The following is a 25,277-nucleotide window of genomic DNA, read 5'->3' on the forward strand; positions in this document are numbered from 1 at the left end:
AGTGACAGCCAGGTCGTAACACCGATGAGAGAGCGGTTCGAAAAATGGGCTGCGCCTCCCGTGTTGCTGATCACAAAGTCTTTACTGATTGGAGAGGACTGAAGCCATCACTGGCATATGACTGGCCAAGTGAACGGTTCCCTCCCATAACCAGCCCTCTGAGGGAAAGTGTCCCCGACCCAGAGAGAGATCTGCAGCATGCAGTAACGTAGTCGTCGTAGTGTATCAGCGTAAGAACTCTTATGGGTCTGGCGTTGGCGTTGAGACTACCGCGCCACCAACTGGAATGGAGTGTGGATCATGATTAACGTAACTTGCAAGCTGATTCACCAAACCTGCTTGCTTGTAGACTACCAAATTTCTTCCAATTTTATTTTTGTATTAACAAGTAACTAAGATGCTTAGGGGAAATGTAATGGAGTTAAAATTATAAATTTTATTTAGGAAGTGTAATGGAGTAAAACTGTACATTCTGTGCTGACAGAATAGGCCTACACACTCAAGTAAAGTATACTTAAAAATACTTAAGTATTGTAATGAAGTATTATTACTTTGTTACATTTCACCACTGAAGCTGGTGAGAAAGCAGTTGGTGCGCTCATAGACATATATAAAGGCTAGATGGCTTACCCGCGCTGCCGGTCAATGGAGAGCGACGTCGTCGCATGGTGGCCATCTTGCTACGGCACCACAGCTTTATATATATTTATGGGTTAAAAAAACGCTAACATTTTATTATTATTTTTGGCTCCAAATTCCACCAAACTTAAACTGCAGCATCATCATCATGAGATGAATTCACGCACCTAGTTTCATGCAGTTTCATCCATTTTGCTAGGAGCTATGAGCATCTGTTGTTGGGTTAGTATTATCACATCAGATGATCATAACTCCTAGGGAAATGGATGAAACTGCATGAAACTTTGTGCCTGAATCCCTCTCATGGCATAGATGCTTCGGTTTAATTTTGGTGTAATTTGGAGCCCATCAAAAAAATAGTGTTTTTAGTGTGTGTTTTTTTGTCGTTGCCATATCTCGGGAACGGAATATGCTTGTAATAAACCAAACCGTTTGTAAATCCGTCAAGATTTCAGCGAGTTATGAGTATTTTTGTCTGTGCACCCTCCAACAGCTACCATAGAACGTACCAGAAAGCCTGCCGTAGCAAGATGGCAGCGCTTCAACGACGCTGGTGACTCCGCCTTAAGCCATCTAGCCTTATATATGTCTATGGGTGCGCTACCCAGATCGTGCTCGTTTGTTGATAGACACGAGATAGTGATTGTATAATGTTTCCCCCTGTGGCACGGAGGTGAGAACTGCTTGGAAAGATGACAATGTGCATGTGCGCGTGTGTGCATGTCTGTGTGTGTGCGCGTGTGTGCATGTCTGTGTGTGTGCGCGTGTGTGCATGTCTGTGTGTGTGCGCGTGTGTGCATGTCTGTGTGTGTGTGTGTGTGTGTGCGTGTGTGTGCGTGTGTGTGTGTGTGCGTGTCTGTGCGTGTGTGTGTGTGCGTGTGTGTGTGTGTGCGTGTGTGTGTGTGTGTGTGTGTGTGTGTGTGTACACGCGTGTGCATGTGTATGTATGTGTGTGTGTGTGTGTGTGTGTGTGTGTTTGGTATGTGACCTTGGCTTTAGCACAGAGTCCAGTTGTTCCAAAGAATCCAGCAGGGCGAGCAGAGAGCTGAGAGGAGTTACCCTAAAACCCAAGGTGACTCACTTGTTTTGCACTAAAATCACCCACTCGCTAAAACAGACACACGCACATGTGCACGGCGCGCGCACACACACACACACACACACACACACACACACACACACACACACACACACACACACACACACACACACAGGAATTTTCTGTATGTCCACTATGTCAGATCTCTGTTATTACTCACACCCCATGTTCACCCCATGCCACCTGTCACACACACTTACAGTATACCTATAAGGCTAGTTGATGCTTAAATAACAAGCCAGCATGCCACTTATACTGTGTATGAAATCTCATTGCCTTTTTTCACTAAATACAAAAAATCTGTAATTTATCTCGTTGGTAATGGGATCAGACTACAGAGACATGTAATGAGTTATTGACACATTAGACAAAGATAGCAGATACGAGGACAGCTTTGTAAATGATCGAACATAGAGCAGACAAATGACAGATAGAAATCTAAATGAAAATGTGATTAAATAAGAACAAGGCCTCGTGTTAACCTGCAGGTTTGAGCGAGGTTTTTATTTTATTTTTTATCTTTAGAAACTGCTCATTTAGAGAAAGTCATGTCTACAGTATGCACTAGACCAGGGCTTTTCAAAGTGGGAGGTGGGCCTCCACAGGGAGGCTCTAAGCAGTTTCAGGGGAGACTCAGGGAATAGAAGTGGAAAAAATATTTCATTAGTTGTCAAAACGAGAACACATAGAATATCCTAAATGTGTGTGGTTTGGTTCAGGGATAAAGTAGTTTTGGGGGAATTTGACTGTTTTCCCACTTTCCCAGAGTCAGACACAAATAAATGCCATCAGACAAATATTTTTTTGTGTATTTGGTGTAGTCTGAAGTATGTCAAACAGCAATATCAGGCATATTGGGGTTCTCAATGGGCCTGAAAATTCAAACCCCGACCCGACCCGACCCGACCTTAGTAAGTTGAGTCCCGAGCACAACCCGACCAGACCAATTTGCATAGATTGTTAGCCCGAGCCCGTCGGCCTGTGTCGAGTTCTGTCGGGCTCAGGCTGAAACTGAGAAGTCTAAGGCATATCTTGGCTCAATTGTTGAGTGTCTATGGGATCAAATAACATAATCATGATGATCCCATAGGAATTGAGCGAGGGGGGAGCTCCTTTTTCCAAGCTTTGTCTGGGGGGAGGCCCATAGTCTCAGACTTTGAAAACCCCTGCACTAGACCCACATAAAAGTCACAATCATAGGAAAAACTTACAAACCTGATTTTGGCATTTTTCATTTCTTTCCTTTTCATTTGAATTGAAAGCTTAAGTGTCCCACTATGCACTGAGCATGCTTCCTGACCATCTCATCAGAAGTCACACGAGATTTACCCACAAGCACATTAGCTCCAGTGGGGAAAGGAGCATGTCTTTTCAGTTCAAGGCTGTTTTCCTCCAAGAGCACCGATGTGTTTCTACTTAAATACATCCGTCAACTTAATGAGCTTCCACTCTCAGAGGGCCCGGGGCGTCTCTAGAGGGCGCTAGACTCTCCCTCTCTGCTGCTATGAAACTCAACCACAGTGGCATGGATGTTTACCGCGCCAACACATTCTGAGAAAGACACTTTTTTTTCTTTGACAGTCAGCGACTGATGATATACAGTTATATGGCAGACATTTGCTTGTCCTCTTAGTCTTGGAGGTGTTTTAGCTGCTCAAGTTTAGACCGTCCTGAGGGATCCCCTCTGCACTGGCCTGGCACAGCTGGCAGACAAGGCAGTCTAGGCAGGCTGCGTTTACACATAGCATTAGCATGATGTGTGGTAAGGGCTCCTGGCAGATGAGGACATTGTATTGGCAATTTACACAATCTACACTAGTCTACTTTATGTACACACACACACACACACACACACACACACACACACACACACACTCACTCACTCACTCACTCACTCACTCACTCACTCACTCACTCACTCACACACACACACACACACACACACACACACACACACACACACACACACACACACACACACACACACACAGGTAATTAGCTGCTACTGTAGATAGTTAATTTAGCAGGCATGTAAATGTTCCAGCATAATTAATTGGGGCTAGCCCTAGACTAGACCAGCTCAGTGGCCTTGTGGTTTGAGTGTCCGCCCTGAGACTGGGAGGTTGTATTCAATTCAATTAAATTCAAAAAACTTTATTAGTCCCGCAAGGGGCAATTTAAGGCATGAATACTGCAAACAAGCTGTACTTTGTACACATCCAAAAACAATACAAGAAACAAGACAATAAATACAATAAATGACACTGATAAAGCAAGATCCCTGATTACAATGTATCCAACACCACAAAGGAATATTGGTGTCAGATCAATATAAATTAAATTCAGTCAATACAATCTAAGTGCATATTAGACTTGTTCAAGGGTTCAAATCAAAAGGTCAAGGTGCAGACTTAGTCTATATAAACTGACCATTTCTTGTACTGTGGCTGTTCACCAGTCGAATGGCCTCTGGAACAAAACCAAACTTCCTTCTGTTTGTTTTGCAGGCAGGCTGTCTAAAGCGCTTTCCTGATGGCATTAAGTCAAAACAGACATGAAGGACATGTGTGGAGTCATTGATTATCTTGTGCGCTTTCTTGAGCACTTGTGCACTATTAAACTGTACTAGGGATCTTTGTGTTTTGCCTATAATTTTAGAGCTAAGGTTTACAACACCTTGCAGTCTGTTCTTGTCTTTTTGACAGAGGGATGATGTGAGTTCGATCCCCGGTCGTGTCATACCAAAGACTATAAAAATGGGACCCATTGCCTCCCTGCTTGGCACTCAGCATCAAAGGGTTGGAATTGGGGGGTTAGATCACCAAATGATCCCCGAGCGCGGTGCTGCTGCTGCTCACCGCTCCCCCAGGGGATGGGTCAAATGCGGAGAACAAATTTAGCACACTCAGGTGTGTGACAATCGTTGGGACTTTAGAGAATCCTTAAAATTATATTTCACTTTATTAGGCACTTTTTTTTTTTTTTTTTTTTTTTTTTTTTTTTTATGTTTTATGTTTTACTTTTAAGCATGCATGAGTGCATGAACATCCAACCACCATTATTAGCCGGTATCCTCAATGATATCACTCAATTTCATTTTGTAAACACAGGCTACAAGGTGATACTTCCAAACTATGTTCCAAACCATAAAATAGGGATGTAATTCAGATTATCTTGAGTTTTTCCTCACCAGTAATGCCCCCCCCCCCCCCCCCCCCTCTACCCCCCGCAAAAGAAAATGCTGCTCTTTATCTATTAGCCAGTCTAGTCTAGTGGAACTATGTTACCAGTTTTGGTGCTGCACCTGCTGATTCATCTCTGCAAATGACCTCTATGAAACTAATATTTAGTCTCACTTTTCTTTGCTATTCTGCACTGCCACACTCTGAGACACAGAGCCAAGCTTCCTCTCTGTACTGCCACACTCTGAAGCACAGAGCCAAGCTTCCTCTCTGTACTGCCACACTCTGAAACACAGAGCCAAGCTTCCTCTCTGTACTGCCACACTCTGAAACACAGAGCCAAGCTTCCTCTCTGTACTGCCACACTCTGAAGCACAGAGCCAAGCTTATTCTCTGTACTGCCACACTCTGAAACACAGAGCCAAGCTTTCTCTCTGTACTGCCACACTCTGAAGCACAGAGCCAAGCTTCCTCTCTGTACTGCCACACTCTGAAGCACAGAGCCAAGCTTCCTCTCTGTACTGCCACACTCTGAAACACAGAGCCAAGCTTCTTCTCTGTACTGCCACACTCTGAAACACAGAGCCAAGCTTCCTCTCTGTACTGCCACACTCTGAAACACAGAGCCAAGCTTCTTCTCTGTACTGCCACACTCTGAAGCACAGAGCCAAGCTTCTTCTCTGTACTGCCACACTCTGAAACACAGAGCCAAGCTTCTTCTCTGTACTGCCACACTCTGAAACACAGAGCCAAGCTTCTTCTCTGTACTGCCACACTCTGAAGCACAGAGCCAAGCTTCTTCTCTGTACTGCCACACTCTGAAACACAGAGCCAAGCTTCTTCTCTGTACTGCCACACTCTGAAGCACAGAGCCAAGCTTCTTCTCTGTACTGCCACACTCTGAAACACAGAGCCAAGCTTTCTCTCTGCAGCAAAATGTTCTCAATCAGAAACACTTTGCATGTTCACTTCCCAGTGGCTAACTTTAGTCGGAGGCGGCGGCTGAGGGGGGCTGGGTTCCGGCAAACCACCACACGCAGATATGCAACATGGCCGACTCCCCCTCCCCACCCTCAGGACAGCCGCTTTGCTGTGTGTGTGTGTGTGTGTGTGTGTGTGTGTGTGTGTGTGTGTGTGTGTGTGTGTGTGTGTGTGTGTGTTGCCAGACCCCGGCATGGCTCATGTTTCTCAGTACAGTCTGTCAGAGCCCAGCTTGGAGCGACAGGCACCAGTGAGACTACACTAGATACGTACATCCAGAGCAAACAGGGGGGAGTGCAGAGCTTTTCTACTCCAGAGAGAGGCTACTCGGTTGGGCTACGATTGGCCACAAGTTAGCCTGGTACCATGGTTCTGCCTCCCGGCCTGTACACCATCACAGGAGTCCTAAGGAACATCTCTTTACACAGATACACTGCTGGATTACTGCTGCACAGGAGCCAGCCTTGGGAGAGCGTGCGTAAGAGTGGAGCCTGGTGGAGAGAGTCGTGAGTGAGTCTGTGTACATGTGCTGAATAGAGATCAGCATTCAGACACACACACCGGATATTCCTCTGCTCTCCTCAGCTGTGGGACCATTTGGTTACCTCTTAGTCTCCTCCTGGATATCTGGGCTGGTCAGCGGACTGCTTTACTAACATCCGCTCCATTTCCGCTCTCCCCGCCGGCCCTCTCAGTGGTCGGTCAGCGGCCGGGCTACTCCGCCACTAGGCGCGGTGTCAGTAGCTGCGCCGGTGGCCGTGTCAGGTGGGGGGTTGCGTGTCTCCTCGGCCCCCACCATGATGATCAAGGAGACGTCGCTGCGCCGGGACCCTGACCTGAGGGGGGAGCTGGCCTTTCTGGCCAGGGGGTGTGACTTTGTCCTGCCCTCGCGCTTCAAGAAGAGACTCAAGTCCTTCCAGCAGCAACAGGTCAGTCGGTGCAGGGAGGACTAGGGTGCAAGCTGACACATGCCCACGAAATGCACACTCATGAGAAACACATACATGCAAGCTAGACACAGAGAGAATGCCCTCAATATACACTCTTATGTATCTGTTTCTCTCTTTATTTCCGTCTCTCTCATTCACACATTTGCCTAATACACACACACACACACACACACACACACACACACACACACACACACACACACACACAAGAATATTGATCATACACAACACACATACCCATATATATATACATGCACAGTGTTGCTCTCATACACACAGAGGGACATGCCAGGGAAGACATATACATGCACAGTGTTCCTCTCATACACACAGAGGGACATGCCAGGGAAGACATATACATACACAGTGTTACTCTCATACACACAGAGGGACATGCCAGGGAAGACATATACATGCACAGTGTTGCTCTCATACACACAGAGGGACATGCCAGGGAAGACATATACATGCACAGTGTTCCTCTCATACACACAGAGGGACATGCCAGGGAAGACATATACATGCACAGTGTTGCTCTCATACACACAGAGGGACATGCCAGGGATGACATATACATGCACAGTGTTGCTCTCATACACACAGAGGGACATGCCAGGGAAGACATATACATGCACAGTGTTGCTCTCATACACACAGAGGGACATGCCAGGGAAGACATATACATGCACAGTGTTGCTCTCATACACACAGAGGGACATGCCAGGGAAGACATATGCATGCACAGTATTCCTCTCATACACACAGAGGGACATGCCAGGGAAGACATATACATGCACAGTGTTGCTCTCATACACACAGAGGGACATGCCAGGGAAGACATATACATACACAGTATTCATCTCATACACACAGAGGGACATGCCAGGGAAGATATATATACATACACAGTATTCATCTCATACACACAGAGGGACATGCCAGGGAAGACATATACATGCACAGTGTTACTCTCATACACACAGAGGGACATGCCAGGGAAGACATATACATACACAGTATTCATCTCATACACACAGAGGGACATGCCAGGGAAGACATATACATGCACAGTGTTCCTCTCATACACACAGAGGGACATGCCAGGGAAGACATATACATGCACAGTGTTGCTCTCATACACACAGAGGGACATGCCAGGGAAGACATATACATGCACAGTGTTCCTCTCATACACACAGAGGGACATGCCAGGGAAGACATATACATGCACAGTGTTGCTCTCATACACACAGAGGGACATGCCAGGGATGACATATACATACACAGTGTTGCTCTCATACACACAGAGGGACATGCCAGGGAAGACATAAACATACACAGTGTTCCTCTCATACACACAGAGGGACATGCCAGGGAAGACATATACATGCACAGTGTTCCTCTCATACACACAGAGGGACATGCCAGGGAAGACATATACATACACAGTGTTCCTCTCATACACACAGAGGGACATGCCAGGGAAGACATATACATGCACAGTGTTGCTCTCATACACACAGAGGGACATGCCAGGGATGACATATACATGCACAGTATTCCTCTCATACACACACAGGGACATGCCAGGGATGACATACACATGCACAGTGTTGCTCTCATACACAGAGGGACATGCCAGGGAAGACATATACATACTGTACACAGTATTCCTCTCATACACACAGAGGGACATGCCCAGGAAGACATATACATGCACAGTATTCCACTCATACACACAGAGGGACATGCTAAGGAAGACATATACATGCACAGTATTCCTCTCATACACACAGAGGGGCATGCCAGGGAAGACATATACATACACAGTATTCCTCTCATACACACAGAGGGACATGCCAGGGAAGACATATACATGCACAGTGTTACTCTCATACACACAGAGGGACATGCCAGGGAAGATATATACATGCACAGTATTCCTCTCATACACACACAGGGACATGCCAGGGAAGACATATACCGGTACATGCACAGTATTCCACTCATACACACAGAGGGACATGCCAGGGAAGACATATACATGCACAGTGTTCCTCTCATACACACAGAGGGACATGCCAGCGAAGACATATACATGCACAGTGTTCCTCTCATACACACAGAGGGACATGCCAGGGAAGACATATACATGCACAGTGTTCCTCTCATACACACAGAGGGACATGCCAGGGAAGACATATACATGCACAGTGTTCCTCTCATACACACAGAGGGACATGCCAGGGAAGACATATACATGCACAGTGTTGCTCTCATACACACAGAGGGACATGCCAGGGAAGACATATACATGCACAGTGTTACTCTCATACACACAGAGGGACATGCCAGGGAAGACATATACATGCACAGTGTTGCTCTCATACACACAGAGGGACATGCCAGGGAAGACATATACATGCACAGTGTTACTCTCATACACACAGAGGGACATGCCAGGGAAGACATATACATGCACAGTATTCCTCTCATACACACACAGGGACATGCCAGGGAAGACATATACATGCACAGTATTCCTCTCATACACACAGAGGGACATGCCAGGGAAGACATATACATGCACAGTGTTCCTCTCATACACACAGAGGGACATGCCAGGGAAGACATATACATGCACAGTGTTGCTCTCATACACACAGAGGGACATGCCAGGGATGACATATACATGCACAGTGTTCCTCTCATACACACAGAGGGACATGCCAGGGAAGACATATACATGCACAGTGTTCCTCTCATACACACAGAGGGACATGCCAGGGATGACATATACATGCACAGTGTTCCTCTCATACACACAGAGGGACATGCCAGGGATGACATATACATGCACAGTGTTCCTCTCATACACACAGAGGGACATGCCAGGGAAGACATATACATGCACAGTGTTCCTCTCATACACACAGAGGGACATGCCAGGGAAGACATATACATGCACAGTGTTGCTCTCATACACACAGAGGGACATGCCAGGGAAGACATATACATGCACAGTGTTCCTCTCATACACACAGAGGGACATGCCAGGGAAGACATATACATACACAGTGTTCCTCTCATACACACAGAGGGACATGCCAGGGAAGACATATACATGCACAGTATTTCTCTCATACACACAGAGGGACATGCCAGGGAAGACATATACATACACAGTGTTACTCTCATACACACAGAGGGACATGCCAGGGAAGACATATACATGCACAGTATTCCTCTCATACACACAGAGGGACATGCCAGGGAAGACATATACATACACAGTGTTCCTCTCATACACACAGAGGGACATGCCAGGGAAGACATATACATGCACAGTATTTCTCTCATACACACAGAGGGACATGCCAGGGAAGACATATACATACACAGTGTTCCTCTCATACACACAGAGGGACATGCCAGGGAAGACATATACATGCACAGTATTCCTCTCATACACACAGAGGGACATGCCAGGGAAGACATATACATACACAGTGTTCCTCTCATACACACAGAGGGACATGCCAGGGAAGACATATACATGCACAGTATTTCTCTCATACACACACAGGGACATGCCAGGGAAGACATATACATACACAGTGTTCCTCTCATACACACAGAGGGACATGCCAGGGAAGACATACTGTATACATACACAGTGTTCCTCTCATACACACAGAGGGACATGCCAGGGAAGACATATACATGCACAGTGTTGCTCTCATACACACAGAGGGACATGCCAGGGAAGACATATACATACACAGTGTTCCTCTCATACACACAGAGGGACATGCCAGGGAAGACATATACATACACAGTGTTCCTCTCATACACACAGAGGGACATGCCAGGGAAGACATACACATGCACAGTGTTGCTCTCATACACACAGAGGGACATGCCAGGGAAGACATATACATACACAGTGTTCCTCTCGTACACACAGAGGGACATGCCAGGGAAGACATATACATGCACAGTGTTCCTCTCATACACACAGAGGGACATGCCAGGGAAGACATATACATACACAGTGTTCCTCTCATACACACAGAGGGACATGCCAGGGAAGACAAACTATTCTGAGGCAGATACCAGTAGGGTATTAATAGGGCAGGAGCTTCAGGAATAGAGTGATAGAATGAACGCTGTGAAGGAGAGCAGGAGGGGGAGGAGGGCTACAGCTGTCCTGCTCAATACACACAGTATGGAGGCCCTCGGACACACACACACACACACACACACACACACACACACACACACACACACACACACACAAACAGGCACCAGGGAACCCGTAGCATTTTGATTCGGGCAGTGTTAATTAAATGTGTGTGTGTGTGTGTGTGTGTGTGTGTGTGTGTGTGTGTGGGGGGGGGGGGGGGGGGGTTATATGAAGATACATGGCTGCTTCCTCTCGTTATTTTGTAAGACAATGTAACAGTGATTTTTCAAATGACACATATGTCATTTTAGAGTAAATTGTAGTAGCCTTTATGCCAGTGTAACAGTTCAGTTTGGATGCCTGTGAGTGATTTAACCTAAAGTCTGGCTCTGATGGAAATGGTCAGAATATCCACACTTGTCAACCTCTTCTTCTGTTTGTTTGTTTGTTTGCTTGGTTGTGAGTTAGATACTTGTCATGTCAACCTGTTCTTCTGTCTGTTTGCTTGGTTGTGAGTTAGATGAGTTTGTTAGATACTTGAATGTTTTCAATGCTGACGCATTCTCGACTGGTGCTTCTCCTGAGGCCAAATTCACTTTAATTTATTTTATGTTAAAAATGTTCCATGTATTCTAATTGCATTGAGGTCCCAAATAGAGTTGTCTGGAATTAATCTCAGCCTTCTCCACCTTGAATGTTCCTGCTTTCCAACCAACCGAGACGAGTTGCCAGAACTGCATGAACTGTATAACCAGCGGTGCCTCAGGAAGTCCCTGAAGATCATCAAAGACACAAACCATCCCCACAACAGCCTGTTCTCCCTGCTACCCTCAGGGAGGAGATACAGGGTTCCAAAAGCACGCACAAATCGCTTGAGGAACAGTTTCTTCCCGCAGGCCATGAGACTCCTTAACATACACAAATAGTGTAGTAGTCGTACCGTACCGTACTGCAGCTGCTACCATTATGTATGCCTAATGTTTAATTGTATGTTTAACAAGGTACATGCTATTTGCACCTGTATGTCAAATACGTCGAATTTAAAATGTCTGAACACGTCTTAACGTATGCACAATGCCTAATGTTTAATTGTATGTTTAATAAGGTACATGCTATTTGCACTGTATGTCAAATACGTCGAATTTAAAATGTCTGAACACGTCTAACGTATGCACATGACATGTGCACCCATGTGCAATGAATAAGCCACTGACTTGTCTTATCGCTATTCTGCCTTATTGCCTATTGCTGCTTAGTATTGCTTATTGATGCCTATTTCTTATTGCCTATTGCTCATTGCTTGTTGCCTATTTGTACTATGTCGTAAACGGAGTCCAGCACAAGAATTTCACACGTGATACTTGTACCATGGAGTGACAATAAAAATCTTGAATCTTGAACCTTTCCAATATATTAAAAAACGCAATCAGAAATGTTGAATGAACATTGAATGCATCTTTTTCAGGACTGAAATATACTAACCATTGTTTTCTTCAACTCAATAAATGGTACTATTTTCTCATGTGCACATACGCACTTCTCTGGAATGTGAAGTGCAGTCCTGATTGAGTGACTTGTGTAGCAATCTAGATACCAAAGACTCAACAATCCACTTCAACACTTCATTTAAATTCCTCACTGAGAGAATAATAGGATCTCCACAGGAAAGCGGGTTGATCAAATCAGCAGAACTGTGCTCAGTTAATACAATATTACCATTCAGTTTACCGGTCATTTTAGAGATGTTGAGAGATGTTCCTGATTGCTATGGTGTCGTGCCACGTGTCTGTCTGACTGATTGACTGACTGACTGTCTGTTTGTCTGTCTGACTGATTGAATGACTGACTGACTGACTGACTGTCTGTCTGTCTGACTGATTGTCTGTCTGTCTGTCTGTCTGACTGATTGTCTGTCTGTCTGTCTGTCTGTCTGTCTGTCTGTCTGTATGTCTGTCTGACTGTCTGACTGATTGTCTGACTGTCTGACTGATTGTCTGTCTGTCTGTCTGTCTGTCTGTCTGTCTAACTGATTGTCTGTCTGTCTAACTGATTGTCTGTCTGTCTGTCTGTCTGTCTGTCTGTCTGTCTGTCTGTCTGTCTGTCTGTCTGACTGACTGATTGAATGACTGAGTGGCTGGCTGGCTGGCTTGGAGGGTGACTGACTGGGTCTCTATGATTGTAAAACAAGTCTCTCATTGTTTGTGTTTATAGCAGTTTCCCATCAGGACCTTTGTCAAGTCCTTTATCCTCACAAAGTGCAGTTGTCTCTTCCCTACAGACAGTAGTCGTGTTTCCATTACTCTCAGAAATGCGCAAAATCTATATATCGCAATAGAAAGTGGGTAATGGAAACACGTAAATTTCGAAAAACCTCCCAAATATCGCAAAAAGTTTTTGCGCTCTCATGAGGTGGTTTTTCAGACGTGTCGATATAGCAGTTTATCGCAAAAGTGTAATGGAAACACATTTTTCGCATTTGCATGTCATGTGACCCATCTTCCCCTTTGGAAACGGAGCGGAAAATGAAAGGAAAATGAGGGAGAAACGGTTCGATAAGCCGTGGCAAAACCTCCGCAGCAAGTGGAAAACTTTTAAGCAACGCTAGCTAGCAGAAAGACGAGTGTTGTGCAAAAGCGGAGCTGGGGAAAATAGATCATGTTTAATGACAGAAATCGGTCCTTGGTGACAGGCTGCCTGTCTGTGTGCGCGCAGTTGTAGGCTACCTTTTTTCCTCTGCCTCTCGCGCTCACTGCATTCACTGCAGCCAGCAATATGTTGACACTCATTTTCTTTTGAATTGATAATCAGGCTCGTTTATATGCGTTGTAACTGCATGTTGTGATTTGCATTGAGCATGCAGGGGACGGGATTTGGGGCAGATCCCCGTGCGTAATCACTGTGGCAGCTGCTGCAACGGGGAATTTCGTTCAGGTGTGTGCGCCGTCACTCAAACTTCAATGGAAACGCCTACAAGTCGCAATTGTACATTGTCGAAATTGTCGAAATATCGCAATTATTTTGCGAAAAACTGTAATGGAAACACAGCTACTGTTGGGGAAAATACCTTTTCAAAGTAATTAGTTACCTTAGTTAGTTATTTGACTTAAAAACCTGTCTTAATATTTACACTAACAAAATTAAACAATTATAAAATAAAAGTAACAACTTTCTCATATTAAAAAAAGGTAACTAATGACGGATGAAGAATTGAAAATAACACGCTGCGTTTCTAGTAGGCCTACCCACAAAAAGTATTTCCCCCAACACTGCTCACCTATGCCCATACTTGAGCTTTTCTCTCTCATTCCTCAGGTCCAGTCCAAACCAGAGAAGAAACCAGGCACACCTCCACCGGCCCCTGCCCCAGCTCCGGCCACGCCCACCCCCACGCCCCGCTCGCCCAGCCCCCCTCCGGCCCCGGTGATCGTCACCCCTCCTCCCCCCGCCGTCAACATTCCCAGGTTCTACTACCCCCGTGGGCTTCCTGTCCCAGGCCCCGCCCCCAACCACGACACGGCCATCGCTACCATCGAGGCCGCCTTCACCGAGTTCGAGGAGGAGAAGGCTGACATATATGAAATGGGCAAGATCGCAAAGGTCAGCAGTTTGATTCAGTGGACAAAGTATCAGAAGCACCTTCTAGATACTATTGCTGCTACTACTACTAATAATAAACATATCAAATCAGAGTTACAAACTGCTTTAAAAGATAGATACAAATGTTAGCAGTAAATTAAACAATAAATATGAAAAAACTGCTAAAGGGCAAGTGCACAGAATGTTGTGCTTTTGAGTAATATTGAATTAACAATCACAGTCCATGTCTCAGTTGTCTCTTAAAATCCTTCTTTAACACCACTTCTTCACCTCATGTACGTCTCTCCTGTGATTAACGGTGACTTACAGTAATAGGTTAAATCAAGATGGAGTTATAGTTTTCGCATGGATTCAGCTGGTCAGTCAGTCTATTAAAATGGATTAAGTTTTTCTAATTATTGTCAGCACTCAGTGTACTGTATAATAGTCCTAACAAAAACTGTGTGTATTCCCTGTCCAGTGGGTAACTAAAATTTACTAAATATAAAGAGATGTTATAGTCTAGGTTGGCTTTATCCTTATCTGAGGAACTGGGTTTAATATATATTACGGTGTTGTGTGAGAGCGGATTCACACTGAAAGATGTTTACCTGAAAGAATTTACCTGAAATGATTTACCCTGAAATGATTTACCGTTGTCCGACCTACACAAATCAAAGAGATCAAGTAGAAATTGCCACTCTCTAGTTCAGTGGTTCCCAAACTTTTTTACTAAAATGACAAACTATCGCAACCCAATTCACAATAGACTTCATCTATCAATCGTGAGAAGAGCAAATTTGTGCACAAATGAACGTTCCTGACCATTTTTACTGCCATTGACGCTTTCTCCTTATTATCTTGAATAGATAAACCAGCCATTTTGAAGAGATATACGTTTGATAAATCACAACTTTGTTTTATTCACATATTATATATTATTATTTATATTATTATTATAAACGACACCAAATAAATGCATTTAGGCGGAGTTAACTGGGTATCTCATTGTTTCTATTTCCTCACAGTATGACTAATAGACAAAAAGTCTATGGAAGAAATTCTGCAAATTTGGCGACCCAAATAAAATCTCCTGTGGGTTCCGACCCAGTCTTTGGGAATGACTGCTCTAGTTTCATCTCACAGATGTCCATGTACTGTATGGACTGTCTTGATCTTAAAACTTAGGGTTGAAGCAGTGTTGTAGTGTATCTCCAATCTTCATGTGGACTCTGTTTCTGTGCAGGCATGCGGGTGTCCACTTTACTGGAAGGCCCCCATGTTCAACGCAGCGGGCGGAGAACGGACAGGCTTTGTCTCTGTTCACTCCTTCATAGCAACCTGGAGGAAGTAAGAGGGCCCTCACCTTCATCTGACTCTCATTTCATTACAATATCTGTCATCGGCTCACAATATTGACTCTCTCTATCCTCCTCTCCTTCTCTCCTCTTCTCTCCTCTCCTTCTCTTCTCTCCTCTTCTCTCCTCTCTCCTCTCTCATCTTCTCTGCTCTCCTTTTCTCCTCTCCTCTTCTCTTCTCTTCTCTTCTCTCCTCTTCTCTCCTCTCTTCTTCTCTCCTCTCCTCTCTGCTCTCATTTTCTCCTCGCCTCTTCTCTCCACTCCTCTCCTCTCCTCTTCTCTCCACTTCTCTACTCTCTCTTCTCTCCTCTCCTCTCCTCTTTTCTTCTCTCCTCTCATCTTCTCTTCTCTGCTCTCCTCTCCTCTTCTCCTCTCCTCTCCTCTCCTCTCCTCAGGTTGTTGCACAGTTGCAATGATGATTCGTCTAAGTTTATTTCCCTGCTAGCCAAGCCTGGCTGTAACTACCTGGAGCAGGAGGACTTAATTCCTCTACTGCAGGTAAAGCACGACATGTTAATATTAATCGAACAATCAATTAATCAATCAAACAAAGAATCACCCAGTCTGTATGCTAATGGTTAAATTACAGTAAAAGACATTTATGATTATTGATATATCTGACTTCATTCGGTCAGAGTGGGGGAAGCAGGAGGCAGGCAAGGGTTTTTAAAATTGGGTTGAACCATGTTTTTAAAATGTGATATCCCTCCCAGAAACGTGTCTAAAAGATATATTTTTGTTTGTCTCTGTCTGATTAGGACATAGTAGATACGCATCCTGGGCTGACATTTCTGAAAGATGCTCCTGAATTCCATTCCCGCTACATCACAACGGTAAATGACTAGCAGCAGCTGGCAGATGACCTATTTGATAAATGTATGGTTGGATCAGGGCTGAAATGGTTAAAATATAAAATTTTAATTATAAAAAAATAAATATATATTCCTTCTCAAACTTACTAATGCTACATGTTATTTGTTCCTTCTCAAACTACTACCTACATGGTGCTACTCTAGTCTATCAAAATGTCTTAGCTGTCATTGATTGTGTTGCATAGTTGTTTTCTGTACTGTTGACAAAATGTGATATTGTAAGTCGCTTTGGACAAAAGGATCTGCTAAATGACATAATGTAAATGTAATGTAAAATCTGACTGCCGGGGCCATATGACTCTGCAAGAGTATTTTTGGCCGGTCTAAAGGCTCATTTATACTCAATTTTCATACGAAAATAAATGCGTCCGTTTCAAACGGTGTAATCGTCACTGCCCACATACTTCCATGCATGTTTCACGTTGGTATCATGTTAAAGCTGCATTTAGCGATATTTTTGTGTTAAAATAAGTGTTAAATGGCTCTATATTCTGACAGCAATCACTGAAATAGAGTGGTCAGTGACTTGAAACCCCCCACCCCCCGCTGTCCTCTATTTCTCTCCTGTAGTCCTGCAGGCAGGGTGGACGTATCTCCGCAACCGTAACTCGTAGAGAAATGTCAACTTTTCTCTGATTGGATAGTTTGAGGTCGCCGCCAATTTTGATCCAATCAGAGAAAAGTTGACATTTTCTTTAGTCTTTAGTCAAGCTATTTCTGTTCTGCTGAGCAGGCCATAATGAAGCCAGCACTTCCAGTTTAGCCATGTTTACAGATGGTGGTTTTGTTAATATGATTTTGTGATTTTGTTCATTTCAATTGTAACTTTGTTGAGATAAGTGCAATTCTATTCCAATATAATATATTATAATGTAATAGTAAAGAGTGCAAAAGCACCCAGCAGCCTAGGTTAACAGCAGTGAACGAACGCTAATGGCAGTGTAAGATATAGTAGTAGTAGGATATAAATCACACTACTATGGGGCGAATTTTCCACTGGGGACAGGGGGGACATGTCCCCCCCACTTTTCAAAACCTAGATTCTGTCCCCCCCACTTTTTAAACTGAAAAAGTCGTGGGTAAACTGAAAAAATCATGCTTAATGCTACTGTTTGACCAGCCATCATATTCTGGCTGAGAATGTGAATTGAGTTGCTGATTATAAGCTATAGGCTACTCCAAAAGATTCAGCCTTAGGCCATTATCAGTGTACATCAGAACAGATGACAATGGGTAACATATATAGGTGTGGTCAAACAAATCACCTTGAAAAAACGCGTCTGTTTTGCCCTTAATAAATAAATAAAAACTCAAGATTGACTCTAATTCGAGTGCTGTTGCCTACCTTTGTTTCTGTGATCTCCCTGCAACCTGCACCGATTGAGCTGCTTAAGACCTGGAGCTGTGCGGGCTATTCCCTTGCTGCGTGCGTGCGTGCGTGCGTGTGCGTGCGTGCGTGCGTGCACTTGGACAGCTGCGACACGTGCAACATGAGGTGAGGGCTTGCTGCGTGGCTAGGCGTAGTGGAAATGCAAGGCCGAAGTTCTGGTGCGTCACCGTGTGATGACATCACGGAAACGCGTCTGCCCCCTACAGCCGGGTGCAGCAGAGGCCCCGGCCCTCCACTTGCCCATATTTAGACACTTCCTTCAGTCTGGGCCAGCTGACCCACTGTACAAGACACGGCTCCATGTACTAGGAAATAGGTGCTAATCGATACTTTACCAAGAAACAGTGTGTGCGTCAGAGAGAGGGAGACTGGAGGCAGCCTATTGTCTCTGATATACTATAGACTCGTCTTACTAATACTATTGGTCAAGGCCAAGAATCTGTTGTGGGTACATTGCTGGTAGATCCCTACATGGCAAGACGAGTAATACATTCTAGTGTGCCTGGATCCCAGGGAAAGAGAGTAGATTTCTCATATACTGTCAACAGTCTCACAGAAAATTGTAAAACAGCAATGTTTTGGACCAACATTGCTATGTTACAATTTCGGCTGGAAAATTGTAAAATGGTAACATTCTGAGATCTTAGGGTTAGGGTTAGGGTAGGGGGAGGGGTTAGAAACAGAAAATCTCCGTAAACCAAAACCCAAACCACGCCCACCCCTGTAGAAACGTACGCTACCATTTTAGAATTTCGGAGCCGAAATTGTAACATAGCAACGTTGCTCCGCAAACGTTGCTATTTTACAATTTTTTTGGAGATCGGGTATAGATCCCGAGAGAGAGAGAGAGAGAGAGAGAGAGAGAGAGAGAGAGAGAGAGAGAGAGAGAGAGAGAGAGAGAGAGAGAGAGAGAGAGAGAGAATTGGGGGGGAATGGGGGGGGTGCAGGCTGGTCTGTAATGCACTCGCAGTATATCAATGTCCTATGCTTATCCAGCTTCTGTATTGCAAGATTTTCCAAGCAATACCATATGACATAAAAACATACGGTGTATGTTATGCGGTGGTTTTCAAACTTTTTCATGTCTGAGACCCCTAAACTGACACAAATTAGACTATGGGTCCCCATTTGATAAGGTTTTTGCTTTTAGATGTTTTATTACAGAAAATGTATGAAACGCATGACCAAAATACTTATACATTCTGTCATTGTGTTACTTATGGATGGAATTATAGTGAAAATAAATTATTCCTCTTTTTGCTGGCGTCCCCCTGGAACCCCCCTCAAGGACCCCTGGGGGTCCCTGGACCCCACTTTGAGAACCACTGCTTATTAAGGCAAATGCCAGCTTTGTCCATGTGTCTTTAATATTCACTTGCTTGCTCCCTCTCTTTTTAGTTGTATTTATTCTGTCTTTTGTTGCACTGTGACGCTATATAAGTTTTAATTGGTCAAACCAAGTGATTCAGCTATACAGTATTTAGAATCAGGAGAGACCAAAACTACAAAAACAAACAAACAAAAAACGTTTGGTGGCTTGGTTTGACAAAGTAAAAGTATTCTGATAAGCATTTTATGAAACGTCTATGGAAAAATTAATGGGAAAAATTAATGGGAATGAAATCTCTCAGTTCTTATGCCAAACCCAGAAGAGGGCGTGATTTTGGCACTCTGTGTAGACGGTTTTCACCGTGTTGTGAATTGTGTTGCTATGGGAACAGTTTGAAACCTAGCTTATTTCCTGACAGCTATTGTATTAGCAAACACTTCAACAGGAAGTTAGCTAAGGGCAATTTAGAATGTTTATGTTGTCAAGTTAAAACTATCTACTGTATATGAAGCACTGATGGAAACAGATTTAATTTCCCAGGTGATCCAGCGGGTGTTTTACGTGGTGAACCGCTCGTGGAGGGGTCGCATCACCATGACGGAGCTGCGCAGGAGCAACTTCCTGCAGACACTGGCCTTGCTGGAGGAAGAGGAGGACATCAACCAGATCACAGACTACTTCTCCTATGAACACTTCTATGTCATCTACTGCAAGTTCTGGGAGCTGGACACCGACCATGACCTCTACATCGACCCCAAAGACCTGGCCCGATACAACGACCATGGTGAGACGCAGCCAGCATTTTTGCCCCCCCCCCCAGAAACAACAACAAACAAACAAACAAATAAAAAAAATACAACAACAACAACCACAAACAAATAAACAGGAAGTTTGAACCTTATAAATTAAAACATCCCACTAAAATATGAAATGTGAGGAACATTATTTTATTCTTGGATTTTGGATTGCAAAACAACAAATCCTGACAATGAGTGATATATATGAGTTCAGGACAACCCTGAACTGCATATTAACTCAATATCAGACATTTTTACTTTATCATTTTAGGGTATTTCAAAGTTAAATTCCCACATTTGTACCTTGAAATGGCTTATTTTCTGAAACTGGGGATGCTGTAAAAACACATTGCTCCATAAGTTCTGACAATGACTGATATGGTTGTATTCAGGATAACATGTATCATTTTAGAGGATTTCAAAGTTATAGTACCCAAATTTTACTTTGAAATTAACTTGGTGTGCTTTAAAAACACATTGCAACTCACTGCACATTGCTGAGGCAGGAAAGATCCTGGTGGCGACATGGCGTATTGATTCTGTTGCTGGAATCGAAAGAATATCACAAAATAAATTACACCTTGAGGCAGATAAAAATATTATTTTCAGTGAAAACCATTAGAAAATGGTCAGTGACGTGAAGTTGGTCTTTTTTAAATGACTTTTATAGATTTAATATACTGTAGTTTCAAACCATATTAAATCAGAAGCAGACAGTGTTTTTGATTTGGCACATTGACTTGTTTACTTGGACCTTCACTAGCCATAGCAGAACATCAGCTTTTCTTCCTGGGCTGCACACATTCATCCTGCCTATTATAAAATCCATTTCTCTATTATACTATGAGTGGGCCAAACTTTGATCACTGATTCAGTACTTACGCAATCGGCTGCATATGCAATTGTTTACAGCTGTATCCATTTGTCTGTGTGTATTTGAACAATATCACATTTTGCTTATTTTCCTCTCTCTCTCCTGTGTGACAGCATCCTCAAACAGAATCATTGAGAGACTGTTCTCAGGGGCCGTCACTCGGTAAGCAGAAACACGCACACAAACAGACAAACGCAGAGGAGAGTTGTATTACTTCACCATAATACTGTTAGTGCACTGAATATGAATGGCGCCGCCCTGCTGGTTTCCAGGGGGAACTCTGTGCAGAGAGAGGGCAGGATGAGCTATGCCGAGTTTGTCTGGTTCCTCATCTCTGAGGAAGACAAGAAAAACCTCACCAGGTAATACACCTGCGTGCGTGCGTGCGTGTGTGCGTGCGTGTCATTGAACAGTTGTTTGTGCATTTACACTACCAGTCAAAAGTTTAGACACATTAGACACATTTTCTTTACTTGTTTTACTATTTTTCACATTTTACAATAATAGTAAAGACATCAAAACTATGAAATAACACATGGAATTATGCAGTGATCTAAAAAAAAAAGTGTTACAACCAAAAATACACAGCTGGCTGCCCTTTGCCTTGATGGAAAAACAAAGGCTTTGGAAGGAAATCCATACACAGGCACCAACTTCACTAGTTCTATTTGTCTAACAAAACACATTTAATTTAAGAGTAAGCATTTGTATCAAAACGACTTTAAGAGAATGAAACACATAGTACATGCTATCAGGTCTGTCCAAACCTCTGACTTAGTGTACTGTATATACTGTTAATATGTCTAAATGTGAGACTCTCCAGCCTGATCCCCCCTCCCTCATCTCCTTCTTGTATTACCTGTTCAGTGCTTGTGTCTGTGGCCAGGCAGTGTGTGACTGGCCTCTCTCTCCAGTATAGACCCTTTTACTGTTTGTAAACAGTGATGACGTATTTGGTGGGCGGAGCTGAACTCGTTGCAGAAAGTTACAACTAGCGGTTCAGCTGTCATATAAAGATGGAAGATCCCGACACTTCCTCCACGTATTTTAAAGCTTTGCCAGCTACAGACAGGTTACCTTACACAAAAAAGCTAACTCTTTCAATGGGGTGAGGTTTCTTGACCCGTACTCACTGTCAGGATGAGTCTAGGATCCAACTACATCACCAAAGTTGCAGTGCCAGACATTGTCATATTCCTAGTGGGAATGTCCAGCGTCTATACGCATATGGAACAAGACGTCTTTTTCCTGTGTTCCGGGGATCTCTCTCGTTTTGGCTTGAGTTGTGCGGAGGTTTGCATACCGCGATGCGTGCGCAAATACCTCTGTGACATCCACCGTAAAAGGGTCTATAGAGTACTGGTTCCGCTGTATGGACATGGATGTGTTTGACTCTCGGTCCTCTCTCTCCAGTATAGAGTACTGGTTCCGCTGTATGGACGTGGACGGCGACGGCGTGCTATCCATGTTTGAGTTGGAGTATTTCTACGAGGAGCAGTGTGAGAGGATGGAAGGCATGGGCATTGAACCCCTGCCCTTCCAGGATTTGCTCTGCCAGATGCTCGACCTGGTCAAACCTGAGAGCCAAGGTTTGTAGTAGCAACCAAATCACTTACATTGATAAGAAGTGAAAGCTAACAGGGCATTCCATTGTAACATCAGCATGCAGAGCAGAGCTACGCTTCTGCCATTTTGGCCTGAAGAAGACTATATCGTAATGATGCCAGTAAAACGTCCCGCCTACAAGGTGCCGTACAAAAGTACAGTAGCCTATCTCCACCGAAATGGCCTGTGTTCTTCTTGGTCATGGTGTGTCTCTCTGTCATGGTTCTGTGCTGTTGTAAGGAGGTGTTTTCAGGCCAAAATGGCGGCAGCCATCTCTTGCCTTCTATACTCTTTGGTACCAACTCTCCTTTGGTACTTTCCTCACTATCTTACATGCACGTCCTTATATTTTTATTTTCTACTCCCTACTGGCCGTTTTCCCCCCTCTCTCAACTGTGTGTGTGTGTGTGTGTGTGTGTGTGTGTGTGTGTGTGTGTGTGTGTGTGTGTGTGTGTGTGTGTGTGTGTGTGTGTGTGTGTGTGTGTGTGTGTGTTCATATGCGTGTGTGTGTGTGTGTGTGTGTGTGTGTGTGTGTGTGTGTCTAGGTAAGATCACCCTGAGTGATCTGAAGCGCTGCCGGATGGCTCACATATTCTTCGACACCTTTTTCAACCTGGAGAAATACCTGGACCACGAGCAGAGAGACCCGTTTGCTGTGCAAAAGGTCTGTATCTGTTGTATGTCGCATTTGGCTTCAGTGGAGGGGCTGGCAGTTTGAAGGGAGGGGGAATGATCACATGTTGATCACAGCGGGGAAGAAGCAAAAATCAGACCATTTGACAGCATTCAGAAATAATGAGCATTAATTGTCAAACAAGCGCACAGTTAAAAAGCATTGAATCTCCTTGTTACACTGTTTAAAGTTTAAAAAAAAAACTATTTAGATTTAAATAGAGATAAAGATTTGAGTCATCTCCATTCACTCCAATGGATTATTGTTTTATTATTATTTTTTGTTTTGTTTTTTGTTTTGTTTTACCTCGCAATAGTTTCCGGAAGTAAGGTTCTGGATTAAGCAGCACTAGAGTTGCAGCAGAATGGATTTGTGATGTACTTTGAAAGGCTAAGACGTTTGAAAAATCTAATTGTATTGTGACAGAGCGCCTGGTCCCCAAAACACAATCAAGCTTGTGTCCAGTCAAATCAAACTCGTCACATCAACACAGTACGTCTTTGCACAGAAATCAAGCCAGAAGTCTAAAAAACGATGGGAGTGGCCTACTGTACCTTCACTGCATGGGGCGATGACATCTCAACAGCCCGGCTTGTATGGCCAACCCAATCGGTAGTCTGGAGCTCCATCGGCAGCTCCCGTTCAGTAGGTTAGGGACGCTAATGGTCTGACACACAGTCACACCCATACATGTGGAAACAGAGGGAAAACTAGAGAAATTGGACCCCAGGAGCAATACGTAGCTCCCTGATCAAACTAGCAGCCAAGTGGCAGAGAGGGCTTTGCGCACCTGAAACCCATGGCTATAATCTCTAAGCCACTCCCACTTCCTGTTTGATCCCTCTGATGCAAAGACGTAAATTACAACATTATAAGTAAACAAAGGGGTCCCTGACAAACACATGTCAATTTACGTATCACTCTGTGACAGTATATTATCAGCTTTATTTTATGCATTCAAACATACTTGCTGGAACTATTCCCCCGCACACACTATAGCTACGTGAGTCACATGACTATCAAGCATTTTGGACTTCTGTTGGCGCCACGCTCTCTTTAAATCCCTCTGGGGAAATCCTATCACCTATAGCAGTGGTTCCCAACCACCGGGCCGCGGACCGGTACCGGGCCGCACCGCATTTGGTACCGGGCCGCGAGCCTGGTCCCAAACAACAATAATAATAAAAAATTTGGACCAGGCCAAAAAATAATAATATATATATATATATATATATATATATATATATATATATATATATATATATATATATATATATATATATATATATATACATATATATATATTTTTTTTTTTACAAACTACAAACATAAATAAACGTCAACTTGAAACTATGTTTCAACTACCACACAGCCTATAATATTATAGCCTATGTTTATTAAAAAAATATATACCGTATATAATAATAATAATAATAATAATTAATTATTAAAATTGACAACCGGTCCGCGACTTTTTTTCGCATCTATCTACCCCTGACCTATAGGACGAATCAGCGTTCCGGGTGCCACTGCAACAGGAACTAGTATGAAATAAAGCTGAAAGGTTGTGCCAAACAAACGTTAATATCTCAAAAAAATCACATTGCTTATATTTTGACATTGTGAGTGAGAGCAGAAGTAGCTAAAGGGTCTGATGTATAATATATATAGTGTTAAAGTTATGTGAACTGTCACAGTTTTTAAATGTGTGAATTCACTAAAAAGTATAGCCTGCTACAGTGAGTTCCTGGCTCCATAGGGTCCC

The 25,277-nt window shown here is 43.8% G+C and overlaps 1 protein-coding gene across 1 annotated transcript in view; it reads left to right on the forward strand.

The window, feature by feature from the left end:
* The window catches only part of LOC310772642 (serine/threonine-protein phosphatase 2A regulatory subunit B'' subunit alpha-like), a gene marked incomplete at its 5' end in the record, with an annotated part of 63,641 nt that overhangs the window by 31,696 nt on the left and 6,668 nt on the right, over nt 1-25,277 (forward strand). The window contains 9 exons of the mRNA XM_083632493.1: nt 14,350-14,634; nt 15,860-15,963; nt 16,367-16,469; nt 16,730-16,804; nt 20,104-20,347; nt 21,348-21,396; nt 21,507-21,596; nt 22,648-22,823; nt 23,385-23,503. Coding sequence (XP_083488619.1) covers nt 14,350-14,634; nt 15,860-15,963; nt 16,367-16,469; nt 16,730-16,804; nt 20,104-20,347; nt 21,348-21,396; nt 21,507-21,596; nt 22,648-22,823; nt 23,385-23,503 — 1,245 coding nt within the window. The remainder of the gene's footprint in view (nt 1-14,349; nt 14,635-15,859; nt 15,964-16,366; nt 16,470-16,729; nt 16,805-20,103; nt 20,348-21,347; nt 21,397-21,506; nt 21,597-22,647; nt 22,824-23,384; nt 23,504-25,277) is intronic.

Source organism: Poromitra crassiceps, assembly GCF_964638095.1.
Source record: "Poromitra crassiceps genome assembly, chromosome: 3".
NCBI classification, from domain to species: Eukaryota; Metazoa; Chordata; class Actinopteri; order Beryciformes; family Melamphaidae; genus Poromitra; species Poromitra crassiceps.